The 26,021-nt window shown below is 43.1% G+C and overlaps 1 protein-coding gene across 1 annotated transcript in view; it reads left to right on the top strand.

The window, feature by feature from the left end:
• Positions 1 to 26,021, top strand: part of pcxb (pyruvate carboxylase b) — a 253,081-nt gene that overhangs the window by 175,923 nt on the left and 51,137 nt on the right. The window contains exons 13-16 of the mRNA XM_082151665.1: positions 15,149 to 15,370; positions 15,847 to 16,003; positions 24,708 to 24,948; positions 25,242 to 25,491. Of these exons, the coding sequence (XP_082007791.1) occupies positions 15,149 to 15,370; positions 15,847 to 16,003; positions 24,708 to 24,948; positions 25,242 to 25,491 (870 nt within the window). The remainder of the gene's footprint in view (positions 1 to 15,148; positions 15,371 to 15,846; positions 16,004 to 24,707; positions 24,949 to 25,241; positions 25,492 to 26,021) is intronic.

Below are 26,021 nucleotides of genomic sequence, written 5' to 3'. Positions count from 1 at the left end.
ATCACTTACTAATTTATGAATGTAGTCATGTTTTGTAAATGATTAGTTCATCATTAACTAATAACTCGTAAATGACTTGTATATGAACATTATTATAAAGTGTAAATTAAGATTTGATTTCTCATGTCATGTACCCTTTAAGAGATTTTTGTCTCATTCCACCAAAACGTTCAAGCTTCAAAAAGTTCATAAATGAGTTTGTTTGTTTGTTTGTTCTTGTACGTCTAGCATGTTTGAGCTTTCATTCACAAAATTTGATGCACACATCTGTGCATTAATCATTGTTTATATGTGAATAAAAGCCTAAATTAAAACTTTAGTTTAGGGTCCAATTCTCACTATTAACTGGTTGCTTATTAGCATGCATATTAGCTGTTTATTAGTACTTATAAAGTACATATTAATGCCTTATTCTGCATGACCATATTCTACATCCCTTAATCCTAACCAATACCTAAACTTAACAACTACCTTACTAACTATTAATAAGCAGTAATAGGAGTTTAGGCAAAAGCCATAGTTTATAGTTAGTTAATAGTGAGAATTGTACCCTAATCTAAAGTGTGACTCATTTCACATACATTTGAACTAACTCTCATTAGAGTTTTAGTAGACTGTCTTCTTAATATCTGCACTTTATTTTGATGCTACCCCAACAGACAGTCTACTGACAATAAATTACTTTGCAAGTTCATGTCAACATATTCTACAAACCCTAACCCTAACTGTACGTTCACACCGCCGCCGACTTGAGCTGCAAAGAAGCTCTGGCCGCCCTGTCAAGGACGCTTGTCAAAAAAGTACGGGGAAGCTTGTTGACGCTTTGGCCGCTCTGAAGTCTGTGTCACACCATGAAATGTAAAAAAATAAAAATAATTTGACACTAGGAACCTTTTATAATGACAGCATTTTTATAACCGTTTTGGTCACATTTGCTCGGGGAAAAAAATATTTTGATTAATATGCGCGAGGGAGAGAGAGCAAGACGTATTGTTTGAAGACGGTGAAGGTGAGTGCACGCGCGCGGCCGGGGCTCTCTCTCTTTTGTAACTGGTCCCTATATGAAAATAACGTCATATCATAAATGATAGGAAACCCAGCAACAGCGATTATCAGTTTCTCCTCCATTTTCTCGGAACTAATGTTTTGGTAGGAACGAAAGTTTACATCGTATGTTTCTCCGGAATCAGCCAGCGCGAAGGACATCTATATTCCGATTGTTTGCTGGCGTTTGCCGCTGCTTGCCGCTGAACCGCGTCATAGCTCATTACCATAAAGTTGAGATACTTTCAACTTTCTGATTGACGCTCAAAACGCCCAAAACGCGACGCCGATGGAATTGACGCTCCTTGCAGCTGAGAGAAGCCAGCTTCCATTGAAAATGAATGACTTCCGGTAACTTTGGAAGCTCAAGTCGGCGGCGGTGTGAACGTACAGTACCAGTCTACTAATACTCAACTAATACTCTAATGAGAGTTAGTTGACTTTAGGGATGTGTGACGGTGAGGACATTTTCCCACCAGTTAATCGACATGTGACAACACCGGTATCGTCACTTATGGTTTTCAATTTAATTCCTATGAAAGTTAAGCTAAGGAAGTCAGGAATTAACTGGAAATACTCACTCGTTCCGCACTAGTGCACGCACTGTTATAAATGTCCGTGCTGACATGTACATTTTACTTTTGCTTTCGAATTAGTGTAATTTCGACACAACAAAGTGTCAATGACTGACTTGTTTATAATAAACCTAGAACTTTTATTAATAAAGCAAATAAGATGGCTTTATAAACAAAACGAATAGGCATTGCATACACCGTGAAGGTGTGTGTGTAAATTAGAGGTGTTACCTCCGGATGCTGCCACCTTCATCAGGCAAAGTTTACAGATTGCCTCATTTATGTTTGCAGGTTCCCTTTAGCATTGGGTTTAAATCCAAAATATTGCCAAATAGGCGCTTTTACATTTAGATTACATTTAAAACCAAATCTTCCACCATCGTCTTGTCTGTCAGCTCACCTCACTCTTGTCTTCTGATAAAATCACTGCGACTCTCGTTCGGCAGAATCAGCACACACTGAATTGAGCAGACTCGTTCAGTTTTTAATTGTAGTGTCTGTTCTCTAACTGAACTAGTTGATTTTATTACCCCATAAGGGTAACACTTTATAATAACATTCAGTTGTAAGTCATTTATAAGTGGTTAGTTAATGATGAACTAATCATTTACAGATTTTGAAACACCTTAACCCTCTGGGGTCTAAGGTGTTTTTGGGGTCCTTGAGATGTTCTGACATGCCCTGACATTTGTGCTTTTTTCAGTTGCTTATAAAAATATTAATGGCAAAAGTGTAATTACACTCTATTTAGCACAAACAGGGCTACCATAATATGTGAGCAACATGAATGTACATGTTTGTATTTTTGAGAGAATAATGTTTAATGTTTATGCATGGTTTTTGAAAAAACTAAAAACTAAAGTTTCTGAAATAAGGCCACAAAACACATACTAAATATGTGTCAATAAGACTTTTGACTAATGGATGTTGTCGCCTAGAGTTTTTTCTTCAAAATGATGTGAAAAAAATAATCCTCCCTAATCATTCACATGAAACAATACATTGATTTAAATTTTGCAAAACACTTTCTGTTTGGAAAGACAATATAATTTAATTAATAATTTGTTACATTTATATAGCGCTTTTTCTGAGACCTCAAAGCGCTTTACATAGAAGGGGGGAATCTCCTCAACCACCACCAATGTGCAGCATCCACTTGGATGATGCGACGGCAGCCATATTGCGCCAGAACGCCCACCACACACCAGCTTACTGGTGGAGAGGAGACATATAATATGCGAGTGGGCGTCAACGATCCAACACCATCATGCATATTTAGTGGTTCACACCTGAGGAGAAAATGGGGCCCGCATACTTAATGAGCCATTCATTCAGGTGTGTCACTGAGCCACAAGAAAGAATGCAAGAGCAATATGTATATATATATATATTCTACCAAATTGGTTCACAGTTGGAAGCATCTCATTTATTTTTTTTTTTTTTTCACAAATTGTGCTTGCAAATTGTATAATATCCAAGGAAAACATGTCTAGTAATTGTGCAGTTAATTCTCATATTTTCAGTTTTGGAATATGTATCCTCTCCCCAAATTTGTCACTTATAAAACACAATAAAAATTATTTAAAGAAAAGGCTTATATTTACCTTTTAATAGTTTGTTTACATCTACCTTGTAAATATATATATATTTATTAAAAAGGTTACAATTACAACAACAATTCAAGTGTAATCTTTCTTTGTAAAAACTAAAGTATACATTTTATCATACATATTTCAAAGTTAAGGATTTGATTGATTATTTGATTACTTTATTTTTGACAAAACATACTATATTTAACATATGAGCAAAAATTGGCAAACAAAAGCTTATTTGAGGTGGCAGATATTTTACACACAGAAACGCGATTCAAATTTAAACTGTCTTTTTGCGAGTTGTGGTAAACAGCGCATCTCTGCCGTTCATTCATTCACACACAGAAACGCGATTCACTTGAGAATGAAAAAAACGTACTACAGTATTCTCAGGATCCGTTGCTCCTCGAAATACCAGCACTTCTGAGGTACATTTTCCATTATTATTATTCCTCACAGCGCCGCGAGACGGTGTAAACAAGTACAATGATCTGAATAAACATGTGTTTTCTCGAGCTGATATGGGGGCGTTCACAGTTTGCATGGATGCCTCAGTCATTTGCGTTTTAATAGCGCGCGCTCTCCGTGGGCGAAGGCACATTAAAAATAATTAGCTGAAATGAGAACGACTGACATCTCGCTCTTTTCATACAGATTACATAAACTGAGAATATTTGTTTTCATGATTTGCTTCATTTAAAAGAAGAGAATTCAAGCTTCATGCCCGTGTGTCTGTATGCCTGTTTGACTGAGTATTCGCTGAGTTATTGTTCATTTTTGGACGCGTTTCAGAATTGACTTCACTGACAGAGAGAAACAGAACTCACATCATGTTTATTTTTCTTTATTTGGCAAAAAGCACAACACTTTGTTTTTATTGTGAGTATACACAAAAATAATACACACTTAACAGGATCGATTGATGTATGAAACTGGTTTGTAAAATCAAAGTCAACAGAGTATTTGGACTCTCGATTGAACTGATAAGAAAAAAACCCAGCAAATCACGCCGGTGTGATGGCCGACCTCAGAGGGTTAAAGGTGCAGCTTGGACACATCTTCAGTGAAGGACCCAGGGTCATAGGGTGTTTCGGGTCTTTGATCTTCAGACACCCTCACCTGGACGACCCAACCGGGGTTTGTGTCCAAGCAGCGTGCTACTCCATACTCCCCTTTTGATCCATAACCACCTTGAGGCTTTTTCGGCGGCCTCACTGATGTTTTTAGTGGCTCTTCTTTCACGCAACCCTCTGATGCCAAGGAGCCCGAATGCCCGATGCACAGATTGACTTAGAAAGCCCCTGCAGCCCACTTCTATTGGCTCACAGCGGGCCCTCCATCCACTCCCTCTGCATGCCTCAACCAGCTCAAGATATTTGCCTTCTTCCTTTCGAAAGCCTCCTCCATCCTGTCCTCCCAGGGGACAGTAAGCTCCACTAGCACAACTTGCTTTGTTGAGTCAAATGTTAAGACCAGATCTGGCCTCAGTGACGTCTTTATTATGTGCTCTGGGAACTTTAACTGCCTCCCAAGGTCCGCATGCAACTGCCAGTCATGGGCCGTGGCTAGCAGTCCAGTTGAGGCCTTATGTTCTCCCTGAGGTTTCTCCCCTGCCCTAACAAAGGAGATATTATGCCTCACTGGGACTTGATGTTTAGACTCCCAGATTGCGGTGAAGATGGTGTCCGCTACTACCTTCAGCACCTGGTTATGGCGCCATGTGTACCTCCCCTCTCCTAGTGCTTTAGGGCAGCAACTCAGGATGTGCTCCAGGGAACCATGAGCCGGGCACAGAGGGCATGTTGGTGTTTCTGCTAGGCCCCAGATGTGAAGGTTAGATGGACTTGGGAGGACATCATACACCGACTGAATCAGGAACTTAAGTCTTATGGGTTCAGACTTCCATAGTTCTGTCCAGGTAATCTTCCGGGCAGCTGCATGATTCCAATTGGCCCAGGCTCCTTGTTGGCGCATTGCCACGGTCCTACTTAGGCGCTCCTCCTCCACCTCAGCACGAATCTCTCCCTGCACCATCTGGCGTCTCTCGTCCTTGGGCTTTGTCGTAGTGTGGTTTTGTGTGGCTACCTAGACCTGCTCTTCCCACTGCCACAGAGCCAACTAAGACACTATGTCTCAGTCTCGCTTCTGCCTGGTCGACTGCCTCTTGCGCCCGCCATTTCCTCCCAGTTCTGACCGTGATGCCGGCGGAAGAGACTCTGGTGTCAGCCGAGTCTCTGTAAAGCAACACCTCCCTGGCTATGGTGCCTTTGAACTCCTCGGTCAGGCCAGTAAAAGGCAGCTGCAACTTGTTGTTGTGCCCATACAGAGCAATGCTGCTCAGGCTCTTCGGCAGACCCAGCCATCTACGCAGGTATTGGCTGATATTACGTTCAAAGCCCTCTACTGTGGATACTGGGACTTCGTAAATCAGTAGTGGCCACAGGAGTCTTGGCAGGATACCATGCTGGTATATCCATGCCTTGAACTTCCCCGGAAGACCAGACTTGTCCACCGCTGATAGCCAAGTCTTCAGCTCCATGTGGGCTGCCTCCACCGCTGCCTTGTCCTTCAGGGTGCTGTCGAAGATCTTCCCTAGGCTCTTCACGGGCTTCTCTGACACTGTTGGAATAGTGACTCCATCCACATAAAAACGGTGTTTGTCCTCCACTCTCCCCTTTCTCAGGACCAAGGATCTGGACTTGGCTGGCTTGAACATCATTCTTGCCCATGCAGTGATCCTTTCCAGACCGCGGAGGAACCACCTGCACCCTGTCACTGATGTTGATGTGACAGTCAGATCGTCCATGTAGGCTCGGATTGGCGGTTGGCGAATGCCGGATTTGGACAGGGGGCCCCTACATTCCACCTCAGCAGCCTTGACCAGCATGCTCATCGCTAGGGCAAACAATACCACTGATATGGTGCAGCCTGTGATAATGCCCTTCTCTAGGCGGTGCCCCGCAGATGTTACTGTTCCAGAGGTGAATCTCAGGCTGAAACTACTGTAGTAGTCCCTTATGAGTTCTGTGATCTTCTCAGGAATGTGGTGTATCGTCAGAGCTGTTGTCACCAGCTTGTGTGGAATTGATCCGTAGGCGTCGGCCAGGTCAAGCCAGAGGACTGCCAAGTCTCCCAGATTTTCTTCAACTGGGTGATCACTCCTGTGTGTTCCAAACAGCCCGGCATGCCTGGGACTCCGCCCTTCTGCACCGAGGTGTCAATGTAGGAATTCCTCAGGAGATACTCAGGTAACCTGTTGGCAAGAATCTTGAAAAAGATTTTGCCTTCCACACTGAGCAGAGAGATGGTGCGGAATTGCGTGATGTCACTCGCGTTCTCCTCCTTTGGTATCCAAACACCCTCTGCATGACGCCATTGCTGGGCCACCTTCCCCCTCCGCCATACTACCCTGATGAGTCTCCACAGCCTCTCCAGGAGTCTCGGGCAATATTTATAGACTTTGTATGGCACTCCACTTGGGCCTGGAGCTGCGCTGGTACGTGCAGCTCGTACGATGTTCCTGACCTCTGCCAAGGTGGGCTCCTTGATGGTAAACTGGAAAGAGGGTTCTGGTGGTGTGGGTAGCTCTCTGCAGGTGGGCAGATTCTCCTCTCTCCTGCTGTCGCTGTATTTGTCACTGAGATGCTGATTGATCTCCTCCTTTGGGCATCGCAGGGTCCCACTCCACTTCTGCCCCAGCAGCTGCTTAATAAAACTAAAGGGATTTGCAACGAAGGCCATTCGCTTGCGAGCTCTCTCTCTGCCTTTCCTCCTGTGCCTCTCAGCCCGCCGTAGAGAGATGAGCTTCTGCCTCAGGATGTCCCGGAGCTCTGTCAGGGCTGGCTTTTCCTCCTCGCTCACCCTCTTATACTGACGGTTTAGGGCCTTCAGCTCTTTCCTGATCTGGGAGATCTTGGTCTCACGCCGGTTTGTCCTAGCGATGTTCTGAGCCTTCGGTACTTTGATGCCAAATCTCTCTGCACCGATGCTGATGATTAGTGTACTCATCAACTGCAGTCGCTGATCAACTCCTCTGCATGATGCTTCTAGAGTAGCCTCAACATCCTCGTCAAACTGCCGCCACTCGGTCTCCTTGTTTGCAGCAGGCCATAAAACCCGACGGTGTTCTGATGGTTTGCTAGGTGTAGCATGTCGAGCATGGAGGTTCTGGACACTGTGGGGTGACTCCGGTTCCTGCTCCTCCTCCGTCTCACCAGGGTCAGTGCTTAGCACTGACTCTGTGCGTTGCTCCACTTGCTTCCTCCTTGTGCAGCCTATCTTGGCCTGGTGGATCCTCAGGCCTCTGAGGTTCTTACAGATCTTGCCACAAAAACAGGTTGCTGTCGTCGTCAAAAATCCATTGCGTATATCAGGTACCGTGAAATCCGTCCGTTTGGGGTGCTCATCCTCCCCCCCTCTCGGGCACCCCTGGGGGTATCTTTCTGTAGGGCTTTCTGTAGCAAGATGTGATTGCCCCCTCACGGGAGCTGCAGTTCAGGGTGCTAACCTTTACTGCACCGATTGCCGTCTCTCCGAGCTGTCCACTGTCTCTCCAGTCACAGTGTTACAAAACATTCATAAATGATTAGCAAGTTATATACTAACATTTTATGTATGTTTTGTAAATTCCGTTACAAGTCATTTACAAGTGATTAGTAAATGATTAATTATTTACGAAACATCACTATGATTAATAAGTGATGGTAATTATTTTATGTATGTTTTGTAGATTCTGTTATAAGTCATTTACAATTGATTAGTTAATGATTAACTAATCATTTACAAAACATGAATATGCGTTTCATAAATGTTTAATAAATTATATTCTTTTTCTGTATGTATGTAGCAATTAGAGGTTGCAGAAAGTGTTGTAAATGCCTTGAAAACACGTACAGATCATTTGTAACAGGTAAGTAACAGTGTTCAACACAATGATGTGTAAACACATGAATAAATCATTTACAACACTTTCTGCACCCCCTAATCTAAAGTGTAAACTATTCATCACTTGTAAATGTGTTACACATCATTCGTAGATAACATTCGTAGATCTTATGCCTTATTGATTACCCTGTGGGTAACAGAATGTCTAGAGGGGACCATCAAAATAAAGTGTAACTGATAAGAATTTTGATTTTTGACTGAACTACCCCTTTAATTTTGTAGCATAGTTTAGCTACTCCCACACTGTAGTGTGTACTGCAGGGTAAGTGCTGACTGGTGAGGGTATAGACAGCTGTCTTCTCTGAAACACATGGAGTCTTTAACCACTGTGCACCTCATGTGAGCAGAACATACACAAAAATGGGTTTCACTTTATTTTGATGGTCCCTTTAACACATTCTGTTGTCTAGAAGTAACATTGCACCTACATGTCTACTAACTCTCATTAGAGTATTAGTAGAGTATTAGTAGACTGGTAGGGTTAGGGTTAGAATAAGTTGACATGTAGTTGCAAAGTTACTTATAGTCAGTAGAGTGTCTGTTGGAGGACCATCACAATAAAGAGTTATCAGATATTAAGCAGACAGTACACTAATACTCTAATGAGAGTTAGTTGACATGTAGTTGCAAAGTTACTTATAGTCAACAGAATGTTCAAAAGGGACCATCAAAATAAAGTGTTACCCAAAAATATAACATAATTTATTAAACATTAATGAAACGCATAGTAATGTTTCATAAATGATTAGTTAATCATTAACTAATCAATTGTAAATGACTTGTAACGGAATTTACAAAACATACATAAAATGTTAGTATATCACTTGCTAATCATTTATGAATGTTTTGTAAATGATTAGTTCATCATTAACTAACCACTTCTAAATGACTTACAACTGAACGTTATTATAAAGTGTTACCCCTGTGGGTAACAGAATGTCTAGAGGGGACCATCAAAATAAAGTGTAACTGATAAGAATTTAGATTTTTAACTGAACTACCCCTTTAATTTTGTAGCATAGTGTAGCTACTCCCCAACTCTAAACACACGTATCACAAACACACTTGCCACATCAAAAGTGTACCACAACAGATGTTTGTGGAATTCATACTCATGTTTATAGCTGCCCTAAACATTGGCAGCACTCCCCCATCCTCTTCTCTCTCTCTCCTTTTCTCTCTCTGTGGATGGACTAGAGTGTGATAATGCAGCTTTAATCCTTCCCTTCTCTCCTTCCCTCTGCCAAATGAAAGAGGGATCCGGTCACATTAGAAATCTCATTACAGGGGTTTAGGTGTGTGTGAGCCGCATACCATGCTCCCTCTGCATGTATGCTTGTGTGAGAGAGAGACCAAGAGATTCCTGAGGGATAGGTGTGTGTATGCATATGTGTGTGCAATTAATTTAGCCAATGGTCTCCTATTCTCATTGGCATACCTTTATTCTCGTTTGTTGAACATGATGTGTTTAGAAAAAAGATGTTCCCAAAGGACCCCTGATGGATCCCCTGGTGTGCATATATGTATGTGTATCCAAAAAAAGTTTTCCCACTTTCTTCCTGTTCTCAGTGCTTTATCTGAGAGTTCTCAGTGGAACTGGTTGTAGTTTGTAGAGCATATACAAAATTGTCCCCCTACACAAATATGTGCCATGCATGTAGGTGTGTGTATGGAAAAGGTCTTTCATGGGATAAAAAATGTATGTGTCTGTGTAAGTAGGTCACATCTGTGGTAGGTGTATCCCAAGCCTCATGAGATGCTCCTTAGCATTGTGTGTGTTGCATGTGTGTATCAGACACACAATGAGCGATAAATAGGCTTTGGCCTTCATCTTTCCTTTCATATGCCCGCCAGCATTCCATGCAGAGAAATTCCCACAGGGGTACATACATTTAAACTTACATGTGGGTGTATTTATGCCATGAAATATGCAAATCTATGCATCAATGTCTTACTAATTGCATTTCTATCAACGGTCTCCCCCGTCCTTTTTTATCTCACACTCCTTCTCTCATTGGACAGCATGATTTACTTTTATTTTTGCTTGAATAGGCTAGCGGCCCACCTGTTTTTTATATAATTTTTAGGTGCTTGCCTCATTTGCATTAATAGAGAGTCATGTTCGGCTTAGGGGTGGGTGATATATAGCATACCGGTCCGGTAGACACAATTAACTGGTAGAAATTTGCTCACATGACATTACCGTGCTACGCCATCACGAAAGCTATCATTTGCATGTTTTTAAGCACTGCAGTGTAAAAAGAAGTGATTTTTAAACCATTGAAGTGCAATACCGTAAAACTTCAAATAATAGCCGAGTCCCAAATAGACGCCTGTCTCTTTTACAGGTGTGGCTACAGGTTTGGATAAATAAAGGCCGGCCTCAAATAGAGGCCTGGTCTGTTTTTTAGTTTCGGGTTGTATTTAATCTTCTAAAACCCGTCAGATCGTCTGTTTAAGCCAGTTCTATGGAGCAGATTGCGCATGCAAGAGAGCCCTGCACATCTGGGCGGGAGCTGTTAGCGCAAGCAAGGCAGGCAGAGTTAGCGGAGGCCGGAGAGGGAGAAGTGGAGGACAGCGACGAGGAGGAGGAATTCGCCAATGAACTTGTAGTTGAGGATCGCGGTGATGATGATAGGGATGAATATGGTCCTTTTGTATCACATGATTGCAGTTGTTTTACAGGGTAGCTTTCATTCTTTCTTGTTGATGTGTTTCGGGCAACTAGTTCATAGGCTCGATGGATATTACCGGTAACTTGTATTGTTCAGCCCATGGCTGTCACATCGTTTATTTTTTTTTTATCCTGCCAATAATCTAAAGGGGGTCGCAGACCATACGAGAAGCGCAGCGTCGCGTCGCGTCGCGTCGCGTCGCGTCGCGTCGCGTCTATGACAACTCGAGGTTTCGCACACCGGACGCGCACTTTGTCAGTTAATGGCCAGCAATATTGTTATGTTTAAGGATATTATGGAATTAAGATCATGTCTGTACTATGCTATGAATGATTGTACTGTACAATTAAATACAATCGTTGCTTATTCTGCAGTCTGAATTCACTTTACCTCAGAGCGTCCGTTAACTGAATGAATTGAGATTATCCCCTGAAAATCCGATAACATCACCAATTTTCATTCAAGCAGCTGATTTCTGTAAATGAATGTAAAAGTGAATGTATATTGCAGCACAGGGTGAAGTCAGTATATACATTAACGACGATTTGAGACAATGTACACTCAGAGAATAATGTGTTCGAATTTTAAAGACGTGGCGCAGCGCTTCTCGTCTGGTGTGCGACCCCCTTTAGACATACGGAAATAAAGTAGGCTAATTCTTACATTAACTGATTTGTTAAACACAAACACAGATGTGGTAACCACCTACTGTCATGCTTCCGTCTATCAGCCTATGCTATTTGGATCGTTATCTCTAGGCCTACACTCAATGATCAACATCTCTGCACTAAATTAAAGGCCTGTCTCATATAGACGCCTGTCTCAAATACAAGCCGGTGGAGTTCGGCGATTTGGGAAAATAAAAGCCCGGGCTATTATTTGAAGTTTTACGGTAAGTAAAAAAGAGCTCCTTTTGTTAGTATTGTTTCTGAGCACTGTCTGAGAGACACGCATTCATGAAGCCGATTCTCATGTACATTTAATTTATATAATTTATATATCTTAGTATTTCTTATTTAGTGCTTGAAGGTTTTCAGGTAGGTCTATTTCATTTGTTTTTCACTTTTTACTATGCTTGTAATTAGTGTCTTTGTTCTTATATTAGTACTGACTTGTCTTCAGTAAGCTTGAATAGTTTTTTTGTTTTTGTTTTTTAACTAGTTAGGCTAATATTAGTTGTTGTAATAAAATGGTATCAAAACATTTTTTATATCATAAAGACCTTATTTATAGCAAAAATAACTATATCATGATATATATCTTTATCGTGAAAAAAATCTCATATAGTGATATAAGATTTTGGTCATATCACCCACCCCTAGTTCAACTTTATTTGTAATGAAAGTTAGTGGCGCCACCCCCTGCCTCCTGGGTTAATGGCCCCTCAAACTGCCACATCTGAGACCTATGAATAGTAGGAATTTCCCTGAGTCTGAGGTTGGTGGGTTTTCGTAGCTTCGCTACTATCCCGTGAGCTCCAGGCAGAAAAACAATGCACATATGTAAAAGGTTTAGCAGAGAAACATGGTCTGGTGTTAGCTGCTTAGCACAACTTTTTCTTCCTGTTCTCCTCAGCAAATATTCATGTGCCGTTGCTGTTCTTATTTCGTATTTACTTTGATCGGATGCCAAATGAAACGCTGCATGACAGGAAATCAGTGAGAAGTGTCAGTAGCACTCATTCAATTGATCACCTGTTTCAAAGCCGTACTTGTGACAGGCCCACAATGAGAAGCAGTCAGACTACTGCAACATCAGTCCAATCAGTCAATTGTTAATAGTAGATAAATAGTAGATACAGTCCCTTGGATGTGTGATATGTATCTATGATACTATCTTAATTGTTGTTTTAATTATGTGCGAGTTGACATTATCAAGTAGCTATGTCAGTCCCTTTGCAAAAACAAACAAAAATACTCCTTAAGAATGCACACGTTCACTGTTTTAACTTATTAGAATGCAATGTGAATGCCTCCAGAATTTAAAACATGGGGGGCAAAAATGCCCCTATATGAGTTTTTATCATATATTTATATCATATCATATAGGCCTCGTTTACACGGTCAGTGAAATGTGACACAATTCAGATTTTTTGCTCATATGTGACCCTGGATCACAAAACCAGTCTTATGTTGCACGGGTATATTTGTGGCAATAGCCAACAAAACATTGTATGGGTCAAAATTATATCTTTAAAATGTACAAAATTTTCTTACGGGGGAGCATGCCCCCGGACCCCCCTAGAGATACCGAGCTCCACCAACAAAAAAATGTGGGAAACACATTAGGCTATATGGTGATCTAAAAAAAAATACACATTTAATTGTCTTATTATTAAAATACATTATTATGATTTTACCACCTCCGCCTCATTTTGAGCCAGGAAAAACCCTGAAATAGGCAGTAGGCTTCTTGTAAAGGTATTACTTTTACTAGTAATTATAATGGTATTTCAGTGCACTTAACTTCTAACTTTTGGGAGTTGATCAAAACAGTTCTCTTTTGGATATATAATAACAATGAGATGTTCTGTAGCCTACTGATTAACAGTTTGTCGCATGTTTAGACCTTGTATGTGTGTTGCACAACATGTTGCACTTGGCGATCACGGTGGGGATTGATATGGTAGTGGACCATGATGGTCATAGAAGAAGTGAAGGAGCAGTACCCCCCAATTATGGTGGGGTAATTCGCTCTCTGGTTGCCTCTCATGTTTGGGCATTCAGCATGCTGAGGCAGCTTTTGTGAATAGTTCATGTTCCCATTGTGGGAATATGACTACGGCCGGGAGCTCCGTGCGGCCCCTCCTGGATGCCCCTCTGTCCCAGGTTGGGTTGTTCGGCGACACGGTTGAGAGCTTTGCCCAACAGTTCTCAGCCGCCCAGAAGCAGACGGAGGCCATCCGACACATCCTGCCCCGGCAGACCGCTGCTGTCCCCACCCGGCAGCAGACCGCTGCTGTCCCCACCCGGCAGCAGACCCTCCGTCTGCTCGTCGCCAAGGTCGAGCTTCTGCGGCGTCCTCCGCTCCCACAAAACCTCAGCAGCAGCAACCACCTAGGTCTCAGCGTGGAGCAAGCCGCAGGAAGTCGAACCCGTCCGTCCAGGCCGCTGCCGACCCTGCAAACAATTCTGAGACGGGCGACCCAGAGGTGGATCAGACTGCTCTTCAGGAGATGGCGAAGGCCCCGCTCTTTCCCCCGGTGGAGGGCCGGGCGGAGAATCTTTTGTTTCCTTTTGTTTCTGTTCTGCCACTGGCGCCCGGGCAGGGCAGAGATCACAGTCCTACTGGCGAAGGACGCAATCGAGCCGGTCCCTCCAGCCAATATGAAGACACGGCTTCTACAGCCCGTACTTCATTGTTCCCAAGAAAGGCAGTGGGTTACGACCAATCTTGGACCTGCGTGTCCTGAACCGGTCCCCTCACAGGCTGCCGTTCAAGATGCTTACACAGAAATGCATTTTCAAGTGCATCCATCCTCAAGATTGGTTTGCAGTGATCGACCTGAAGGACGCATACTTCCATGTCTCGATTCTCCCTCGACACAGACCGTTTCGTCGCTTTGCGTTCGAGGGACGGGCATATCAGTACAAAGTCTTACCCTACGCACCCAGAAACAGAGGCGTAGGGCACTGGGTGTGGCAGCAACCGTGGTGTTTTCCATGGGATCCCAATTACGTCATCACGCCACCGTTGCTGACCATCGCTGTACGGCCGTCACGATCTCGGCTCCTAAGCGAAAAACATTGTGTGCGTGCGCCCACTTCCTGTTTATACCCGCGCAGCGGGGCTGGGCGTGTGACACGATTCATACACGCCAACGGTCATTGGCTCGTTCTGTAGACGCTCAAAGGTGATAGGGCTAACTGAAGTGATCCCAATTACATTGTCACATCGACGTTACATCTCCTGTTCCCTCCTTCAGGGAACGAGGGTTAACCGAGACATTTCCCCTACTAAAATATTTCTAATCAAAGCTGAGGGAAAACAGCTTCTTTTTTTTCTTTCTTTTTTCAGTAATTATGACCCGTGCTTCTTTCCTCGGTTGAGTGAATGGCTCAATGAATCACTAATTAAGTGAATAACCTTCACTTACTGGTTGTTTAAGTTTCATATTTAATGTATAAATAAATTTCTTAAATAAAAAATACACTATTTAATCTCATCATCTTTATCAACAAAATCAAAATAAATAAAACAAAAAATATTTTTTGTAAATATTGTAACCCCCTAATAGTCCTACTTATATCAAGGTGTTTTGAGTTGGTCAGCTGGCTTTATATGTGTGCTAAAATCACTTTGTTTTTTTTTTGTCTAGGTGAGCCACCCATGGGCTTCCGTGAAGTCCTGTTGAAAGAGGGTCCAGAGGGTTTTGCACGGGCAATTCGACAGCATCAGGGTCTTCTACTGATGGACACCACTTTCAGAGACGCCCACCAGTCTCTGCTGGCAACTCGCGTCAGGACACATGACCTCAAGAAGATTGCTCCCTTTGTGAGCCACAACTTCAATAACCTCTTCAGCTTGGAGAACTGGGGAGGCACGTGACACATTCACAAAGTCATTTCCTAATGCACATACATTCACACAGAAGTGGCGAATTAATTAAATAATTACTCTATTTCAAATTAGCAGTTATTGAATGTTCATCTTCTGGGTCACTAAGTTTATTGTGGTGGTGTGGCGCAATGGATAAGACACATGCCTTTGGTGTGAGAGACCCGGGTTCGAATCCACTGTGAGACACCAATGTGTCCCTGAGCAAGACACTTAACCCCTAGTTTCTCCAGAGGCGTGCGACCTCTGACATATATAGCAATTGTAAGTCGCTTTGGATAAAAAGCGTCAGCTAAATGAATAAATGTAAATGTAAATGTAAATGTATTGTCTGTGTATTTCAGTGATTTTTAGATGTTCCTCAGCTCTGTGTGTGTGTTGGATTACTGAGGATCAATTCAGCCTTTGATATCACTTCAGTCTTTGGCATGACCTTAAAATCCCTCTTTCTGTCTCTAGGAGCTACATTTGATGTAGCGATGCGTTTTCTGTGGGAGTGTCCATGGAAGAGACTCCAGGAGCTCAGAGCTCTGATTCCCAACGTCCCATTTCAGATGCTACTACGTGGAGCCAATGCTGTGGGATACACAAACTACCCTGATAATGCTGTGTTCAAGTGAGATCACACACACATTGGCTAATGTTATTTTCTATCCTCTACTCCTAATCCTTCCCTCACAGAAACCTTTCTGCATATTTAAATGTTTATTAAGATATGTAGTATGTTTATTAAGCTTTTCCTGGTGCTGTTGGCTTGTTTACACAATGTAGGTGATTACATTTGTTGTAATCAACACACATATACACACACAATAGAAGGCAATGCATGTATTGAGAGTTAGAGTTGATACCGTTGCAGCAGTAAACACAGTTGTAGTGCTCTTGACATTCATTTTTTTATATATTAGCTTGAGTATTAAGCTAATACTTAATGCTATTTTTTGCAGTAATCTGCATGTGGACGCAGTAGGTAGGATTTTCTTATGCATTAATTTTAGGAAAATAATGCTTACAAATGTAACAAATACATCAATAATCTCCCAACAGCTTTGGTGAAGCTGCACATATTCATTAATTAGTGCTGTCAAATCAGTTAATCATAATTAATCACATCTAACATCAAAGTTTGTGTGTGTATATGTTAGGGGTTGAACGACTTCAGATTTTTCTTCAGTCGACATTTATGTGATTTATCTGATGACATCATTAATGAACAAATAAGCCTGAACCTTGAGCTGAGACATTTGAACGGGGGTTGCCTTGTGCACAGCTAGGATATAGACCCCTTTTCAGTTAGTAAACATGGTGAAGTTTTTTTTGTGGGCAGAGCTTAGGTGGTGGCAGAACGATCCCTCTGGCCACTTCACTAACGTTAGTTTGCAAATTTTGTTAACTTGTCTTTTAACAATGACTGGAGAAAATCCGATTTTATCTTAATGGGTAAGGTCACTCACTGTTCAGGACTGCGATTGTTATTTGCAAAAGTTAATTTTAACGGACGGAACCAGATTGGCTGACCCGTACACGCTCAGTCAATGGATGGACAATCTGACAGGATTAACGTTAACGCTACCTCTGGTTGAGTGGCCTGACTTCTACACCTACCCGATAGAGAAACTGAGGGCATATAAATCTTTAGATGCCTATAACTATGTGCTGAATGGCCACGTACAAGACTTGTGTGGCACGATCCGAAGTTCTGTCTAGTCAGAGCCAAGCCAGAAGACGACAATGTAAAGAGTGACATTACGGTGCAATTTTAATGTGAATATTTTCTAGAAATAAAAATTCCAGATACAGCATATTCATTTTTCATAGATTCTTGCACCCAACAATACAACAAGATGACATATAATAATAATAATTTAAGCTCCTTATTATTTAGCCAAATCTGTGCTGGTTTGTATTGGCCACCTCCAGTTTCCCCTTTGTTTTGCCACCAGCTAATGTCATGACGTAACTGTGACGTCGGCTCGAAAATTGGTTTATATGACAACGCTGCCCACAAGGCTGTTGCTCCTACATAACAGCTCATTTTTATCCGTTCTTTTATCTTTGGGTCGTTACATTTCTCACAGTTTTCTGCTCGTGCTAAATCAGAAACAGATTAAGTAGCACGTAAAAAGAAAATTTATTTGAACGCATTATTGAGAGAGCGATTGCTTGTGAATTCATTCTTTCTGGCAGTGTCCCTCTAATTGTTATGAGGTGGCAGGATGAACCCAATCGCAGACAGTTTGCAGGACACACAAGGTTTATTTTATACAAATAACAGAGAAAACAAAGCCCACGAGGGGGCAAAACAAGACAAGACTACGAGTGACTAAACTAGACTTAGACTCTGACAATTAACTAGACTATAAACAAACAGCAAATACAAGATCAGAACTTCGCTAGACAGGAATACTCACAAAGAGATCACACAATGTACAACAATGAACCGACACAAGACAGCAGACATGAGGGGATTAAATAGGGAACAAATAACGAGGGCAACAGGTGATAATGGGGAAACAATAATGACTAAACAAGGATAACAAGGAGGGCGGGGCTAGATGACGAGACAACACAAACACATGGCCTAACAAAAGGCCATGTGTGTGCACATAAAACATGGGTCTGTCATGATCCTGCCTCAAGAATGAAACAATATCAAGGACTAGATGGCAGGATCATGACAGAACCCCTCCCTTAAGGAGCGGCTTCCAGACGCTCCCCAAGGGAACATCAAACACGGGACATGACAGACTGTGACATAGACACAAACCAACAAAACATGACAAATAACAATAATGGCAGACAAGAAAAAACTATAACAGGGTTGGGATGACAAATAAGAAACAGTAAACAAGAAAGGGGAGGCGAAGGCAAAACAAAGTTCTTAGGGGGAAGTCCAGGATGGATGGGTGGAACAGAGGTCTTAGGATGACTGGATGAGGGTTTAGGGCGAAGAATCCGGGGAGACTTGGACGGGGACACTATAGGAACAGTCTTGGGGGAAACAGTCCGGGGTGACGTGGTGACAGGGGTGACCGGGGAAACGCACAGGGGTACAGAGGGTGAAGAAACAGGAAACCAGACCGGGGGAACAGCAGGGGACACAACAGGACACATGACTGGGGGTGTTGCAGGTGGCTGAGGAGCGGAGAGAGGAATGGAGCTCGCAGAATTAGACTCGGATCCCACGCTCCACATCGGGAATGGAGCTCTTTGTAGCTAGCTGGGGTACGGCGCTTTCTACAGCTGACTTGGGATCTGCGTTCTCTGCAACTGACTTGGGATCAGGGCTCTCTGCAGCTGGCCTGGGATCAGCGCTCTCTGCAGCAGGCCTGGAATCAGCGCTCTCTGCAGCAGCCCTGGGATCAGCGCTCTCTGCAGCTGGCCTGGGGACAGGGTCTGGGGACAAGACAGGACTGACAGGGACTTCTAGAATCTTGACAAGACGGGATAAGTACTCTGACAAGGTTCTTGCAGCAATGATGACTGGCATCTCCTGGTGAGCTGATACGGACTCTATCACAGCCTTAGCAGCAGAATCGGCCGCTGGCTCTGGGACAGCGCTTGCAGTAGCGGGCTCTGGGACAGCGCTTGCAGTAGCGGGCTCTGGGACAGCGCTTGCAGTAGCGGGCTCTGGGACAGCGCTTGCAGTAGCGGGCTCTGGGACAGCGCTTGCAGTAGCGGGCTCTGGGACAGCGCTTGCAGTAGCGGGCTCTGGGACAGCGCTTGCAGTAGCGGGCTCTGGGACAGCGCTTGCAGTAGCGGGCTCTGGGACAGCGCTTGCAGTAGCGGGCTCTGGGACAGCGCTTGCAGTAGCGGGCTCTGGGACAGCGCTTGCAGTAGCGGGCTCTGGGACAGCGCTTGCAGTAGCGGGCTCTGGGACAGCGCCTGGGACAGCGCTTGCAGTAGCGGGCTCTAGACCAGGCAAGGACAACGGTTGGGAGGTTCCTCTCCTCCTCTTCTTCCTTCTAGGCCGTGGTACCGAGGCTGTAGCTGGACTGGTGACTCTATGGAGTTCCACGGGAATTGGAACAGGCGCTGTGAAGACAGTCCCGGGAGGTGTAGACTCCGTCGACGAGGCCTCTGATGCGGACTCCCAGGACAGCCGTCTTCCCCGCGAAGAGTAGCCACTTCGGGAGTAGTGGAGAAAACAGTCTGGTCCCCCAACGTAGCCACGGCAAGAACACGACCCTCCGGGATCACGGGCAGCATGCCAGGTGGAGATGGGCTAGTGGCACTGGGCGGGTCTCTCCGTGACAGATGGGCCACCATCTCCTGGAAAGGACGACAGACCAGCCTCTCCCGTTTAGCCAGAGGGGGGATATCATTAAGGCCCGCAATGAGGTAGCGATTAAGGAGGCTCTCAGGTAAAAAACACCTCCTCTCCTCCACAACCCAAGCATACTCATTTAGAGATCGTTCTTCCTGGGGAGGAATTGGCAGTTTTCCCATCTTGGAGTCGGAGATGGCCTTGAGCCACCAATCCTCCAGAGGGTCCGCTGGAGACTGAAGGGACGAGGACAAACTGTCTGCTGGGTTCAGTTTTGGTCGGTTCATTCTGTTATGAGGTGGCAGGATGAACCCAATCGCAGACAGTTTGCAGGACACACAAGGTTTATTTTATACAAATAACAGAGAAAACAAAGCCCACGAGGGGGCAAAACAAGACAAGACAGGACTACGAGTGACTAAACTAGACTAAGACAAGACTAGACAATTAACTAGACTATAAACAAACAGCAAATACAAGATCAGAACTTCGCTAGACAGGAATACTCACAAAGAGATCACACAATGTACAACAATGAACCGACACAAGACAGCAGACATGAGGGGATTAAATAGGGAACAAATAACGAGGGCAACAGGTGATAATGGGGAAACAATAATGACTAAACAAGGATAACAAGGAGGGCGGGGCTAGATGACGAGACAACACAAACACATGGCCTAACAAAAGGCCATGTGTGTGCACATAAAACATGGGTCTGTCATGATCCTGCCTCAAGAATTAAACAATATCAAGGACTAGATGGCAGGATCATGACACTAATAATAGTGAAGCTGTGGGTTTTAGTTACTAAGAAATATATGATAGAACTTTTCAGTTTCTAAGCTATTTTATTGATAAATCACAGAACAATGTTGACAATAAATTTCTGCGCTACTGAATGTTTCTGTGTGTGCACGATTTACACGTGATGCGCAAGCTTTGTGTGTTACAATGCAGCAGCGCAATATTTTGGAACAGTGATTAACATAAGTGTTCATTAAGTTGTTTAAAACATGCATTTACCCGATCAAATTTGAGCATCCAGATAGTATAATCAAACATATTTTGTGGAGCGCTCCCAGAGTATGCATTTATTTGACATTTTAACTGTTGAAAACGGAGCGTAAAAGTGGACTTCAAAGATTTATTATCCTGACTTGTTCGACGTCAAGCTTAAAGCTTCATGGCAGAGCATTAAAGTCGATTAGTCTGTGCAACCCCTAGTATACAGTGAGGAAAATAAGTATTTGAACACCCTGCTATTTTGCAAATTCTCCCACTTAGAAATCATGGAGGGGTCTGAAATTGTCATCGTAGGTGCATGTCCACTGTGAGAGACATAATCTAAAAAAAAAAATCCAGAAATCACAATGTATGATTTTTTAAAGGAGTCATGACCTGTAATTTTCACTTTTCCACGAGAAAAAAATTATGTTATGATTGCCTAACGATTATACACTGGCCGGGAAGCCGATATTTAAAAGTGAAGCGTTTGTTTACCCCTGGGTTTGTCAACCAGCCCACATGCACGCGCACTCAAATACGTGATGTTAATTTCTGCGCCGACTTGACGTCAAGTCTGCGCAGGATATACCATATATGGACACCGCAGACCTATGCTGCAGGAAGACCGCCCTGCCCCTCTCCCCCTCATATTCAGTCGAGCGCCGGGATTCCGATTCGAAGTACGCACTCGACCGTGAAAGATGCAGAAACGTGGTGCACACGTGAGTTGCTCTGTTGTTGACTGCCAGAATCAACATGGAAATGTTTTTTTCTCTCCCAAGAACGGACCAAGCTATCAAGGACCAGTGGATTAAATTCATTTTTAATGACGCGGTTCCTACAACCCTTCCCACTGGCTTAGGTGTCTGTGCTAAACATTTTACAAAAATTGCGTTGCAATGATAAGATCTTTATTCACGCGATCAACAGAGACTGTCTGTCATCTGCTCAGTCAGTGCTCATCATGCTGCAACCTTTCATGTGATGGAATAGATTTAAATATAATACTTTAAACGATACTTTTCACGATTTGTTAATCTCGATAGCTGTAATAGTAAAAACGTAGTAAAAGTTTTCGAGAGAGTTCATGTAATACTAGCTATTTCATATGCAAGCATGTCAGCCAATCACAGCAGTGGGCGTTTGCACTGCAGTCTCACAGCAGACACGCCCCTTAAAACAGAGCGTTCAAATCTGAGGCTGAAATCAGGCTTGGAAAAATGGCTTTTATTTATAAATTATGACAATTTTTTATGTAAAAATCATACTAACATTACAAGGGCACCCCAGGCAACATTATAAAATAATAAAACAATCCAGTTCATGACTCCTTTAACTATTTATTTGTATGATACAGCTGCAAATAAGTATTTGAACACCTGAGAAAATCAATGTTAATATTTGGTACAGTAGCCTTTGTTTGCAATTACAGAGGTCAAACGTTTCCTGTAGTTTTTCACCAGGTTTGCACACACTGCCGGAGGGATTTTGGCCCACTCCTCCACACAGATCTTCTCTAGATCAGTCAGGTTTCTGGGCTGTCGCTGAGAAACACGGAGTTTGAGCTCCCTCCAAAGATTCTCTATTGGGTTTAGGTCTGGAGACTGGCTAGGCCACGCCAGAACCTTGATATGCTTCTTACAGAGCCACTCCTTGGTTATCCTGGCTGTGTGCTTCGGGTCATTGTCATGTTGGAAGACCCAGCCTCGACCCATCTCTTTGGTCTTGGGCATGTTAGTAGTTGGATTCTTACTGATTGTATGGGGTGGACAGGTGTCTTTATGCAGCTAACGACCTCAAACAGGTGCATCTAATTTAGGATAATAAATGGAGTGGAGGTGGACATTTTAAAGGCAGACTAACAGGTCTTTGAGGGTCAGAATTCTAGCTGATAGATAGGTGTTCAAATACTTATTTGCAGTTGTATCATACAAATAAATAGTTAAAAAATCATACATTGTGATTTCTGGATTTTTTTTTTTTAGATTATGTCTCTCACAGTGGACATGCACCTACGATGACAATGTCAGACCCCTCCATGATTTCCAAGTGGGAGAAATTGCAAAATAGCAGGGTGTTCAAATACTTATTTTCCTCACTGTATATACTTATGAGGCCTGGGAGTGGTCTCACTTGACTTGTGCTAATAATCCACTCAGAACATCTTAAGAAGTGCATAGAAACAGGCAAAAAATAGCTTTAAACTCTTTAGCCACCCTATTGCAACACTCTAAAAAAAGTCAGACCAGTTTAGCAACTGCATAGCAACACAATAAAACCACTCAGAGCATAACACCATACAACTCACAACGTTTTAACAACCACATAGAAACACCCTAAACTTCATGCCAAACTCCTTAGCAACTTCATTACAGAACTTTTTAGCAACTGCATAGAATCATGTTAACTTCACTCAGAAAACCTTAGCAACCACATGACAATGCTCTTGCAACCACCCACAACCCCCTTAGTATCATGGCAATGGTTTTCATCTTAAAGGTCCCATGACATGCAACTTTTTGTAGGCTTTAATATAGGCCTTAGTGGTCCCTAGTACTGTATCTGAAATCTCTTTCCAAAAATTCAGCCTCGGTGCAGAATTATAGCCACTACAAGCCAGTCCCAGAATGAGCTTCCTTCAGACAGGCCGTTTCGGTGTCTGTAGCTTTAAATACTAATGAGGAGGAGAAAGGCGGCGCAAGGTGGAGGGTGGGTGTGGCCTTGACCATCTTGCGCAACGGTAACGTGGCGTGCATGTTTACGTTGGATATAGCAATGGCACGAAGACACGCAGTCGTTCAAGCATTTCAGTTTGACCCAGAATCTGATCCAGATGGAGAAGCAACGGATGAAGAAGTTGCAACTCAGCGGCTCCAGCAGGAAGTTTCCGAATGGTTAGTTTAAAATATTATGTCTGGATACGGTACTTTATTTGGATGGTTTACAGTTATTATCATGTAGCTAAAGCTAACCTACTGTTGCCTTTTCATGAGAGATCTGTAACGTCTGTATTTATCTTATTACAATTACATCAAGCTCTGCGATCTTGAAATGCGGATATCGCGCGCGCCATATAACCAACAGGAAAACGGTTATCCAAATAACAAAGAAGTGTACAACACTCGTGTTACAGTATGTGTAACTATTCACACACATAAACTGCATAGCTGCATAGCTAATGTTACAGCCACATTCTACGTGTAAAATCTAGGTAACCATAAACAGTAAAGCAACACACTTATATATCATTAGTTGACTTACTTGTCCGAGGTGTGTAGCTGAGCCAAAGAGAGTGATCCAGACTTTAGTTTCAGACGTTCAGCAAGCCCAGCTCTGTATTGACCCTTCGGTGTTCATTTGTACATCCATTTATTGAGCAATTGTTATGCTTCGCTCGCTCAAAAGCCATGATATCTCTCGTCTCGTGGACAAACTAAAATCGCGCGCGCGCGCGTTCCTACTTCCTAGCGCATTTTCTCATGGGCGGAAAATATTCTCTGGGCAGGCAAAGCAGAGACAGGGGAGGTAACATTTCCTCCTTATGACGTCATAAGGAGGAGATTCAAGATCAGCGCGAATGAGCCTCCATTTTCTCAAAGGCAGAGAAAGATAGCAAAAGCTCAATTTACACCGATTGAAATTTTTAGAAACTTGGGGACCATATACAGGCTAGGGGAACTCATATTAATGTTAAAAAACCTCAGAAAGTGAAAATTTCATGTCATGGGACCTTTAAAATGTCCACATTCCATAATAAAAACAACATACTGATTGTATCTGTTGGAAAGTACTCTGGCAGGCAGCAAAATGTCTGATTTCAGTGGCTTGACTTGAATGTGCATTCACACAAATGTTTCTTTTTACTCTCATAAACCATACATGGCGGTTTTGAAGGAGTTGGCTGTAGTGCAGAGCTCAAAATATTATTTCCATTGATCTCTCTCTCTCTCTCTCTCTCTCTCTCTCTCTCTCTCTCTCTCTCTCTCTCTCTCTCTCTCTCTCTCTCTCTCTCTCTCTCTCTCTCTCTCTCTCTCTCTTTCTCTAGATTCTGTGAGGTAGCCAAAGAGAACGGAATGGATATCTTCCGTGTTTTTGACTCCCTGAATTATATTCCCAACATGCTTTTGGGGATGGAAGCTGCAGGGGCGGCGGGAGGTGTGGTGGAGGCGGCCATTTCTTACACCGGAGACGTGTCTGACCCCATGAGACAGAAATACTCATTGGAGTACTATCTGAAGCTAGCCAATGAGCTAGTTAAGGCTGGAACACACATACTGGCTATTAAGGTAGATCACACATACATGGAAACTACAGTATTGTCCTGACAATCATGTTCAACACTCACAAAAGCAGAGGTGAAGGATTTGCCAAATAGCATGCTATTTTTTGGCAGTTAATCAAGGATGTAATGACTAAAGACATTGAATGTAATACTCATTCTTGCTCTGTTATTTCTGTTACTTCTCTCTATTGCTTTGTTAATCTGCTGTAATGATACAGTGATTATTATAATCTGACTTTCTTTTCTTTGGGGTTCGCTTAAGTGGTTAAAAGCAGCTCTTCTATCTTTTCTTCTCAGGACATGGCTGGCCTACTGAAGCCTGAAGCCAGCCGTTTACTGATTGGAGCATTGCGGGACCGTTTCCCAGACATCCCCATCCACGTTCATACTCACGATACGGCAGGTGCAGGAGTCGCAGCAATGTTAGCCTGTGCACAAGCAGGCGCAGATATAGTGGATGTAGCAGTTGACTCAATGGCTGGCATGACCTCTCAACCGAGCATGGGTGCCATCGTAGCCTGCACCAGAGGAAGCAAACTTGATACTGGTGAGTGGACAAGAATCGTATAAAGGTGTGGTCGACTAAATTTCACAAGCAAAAAAGCTCCATTATCAGTTATGTACGTATCAATGCACAGCTCACTATGCACTTTTCTTTTGGTCAGTGTAGAAAATTCACTTGACCAACTTGAACTCTTGCTAAATCTGTTTGGGGAACTTTAATAGCAATTCAAATTCTAAGAACATGTCAGAGCCTTAGGCTAGTAGGCAGCGCTCTTGACATATTGCATCACTGCACTTCCTGAGTTATGGCTTCAGGCCCTTTCCTGATCAGGTTCCCGTCTCTCGTCTCCTATCACCTTTTTTCTTTCCATCTTGTCAAATAAAGTCATAATGTGTGTGATCAGTGCGTAGAGAACGCACATACATGGTTTGTTTGCGCATCAATATAACGGACTCACACGTGCTCACTGTACGACTCCTTTAAGTCACCGCAACACTCACGCACCCATGCGTCTTTACCTTGATTGACCATCAAAACTTTACTAGCGAGATGCTGGTTTGATTATCCAGCGG

Source organism: Leuciscus leuciscus (assembly GCF_965113295.1).
Source record: "Leuciscus leuciscus genome assembly, chromosome: 2".
Classification (NCBI taxonomy): Eukaryota; Metazoa; Chordata; class Actinopteri; order Cypriniformes; family Leuciscidae; genus Leuciscus; species Leuciscus leuciscus.
Note: the sequence above shows the minus strand (reverse complement) of the source record. Positions and strands in the feature narration are given on the sequence as shown.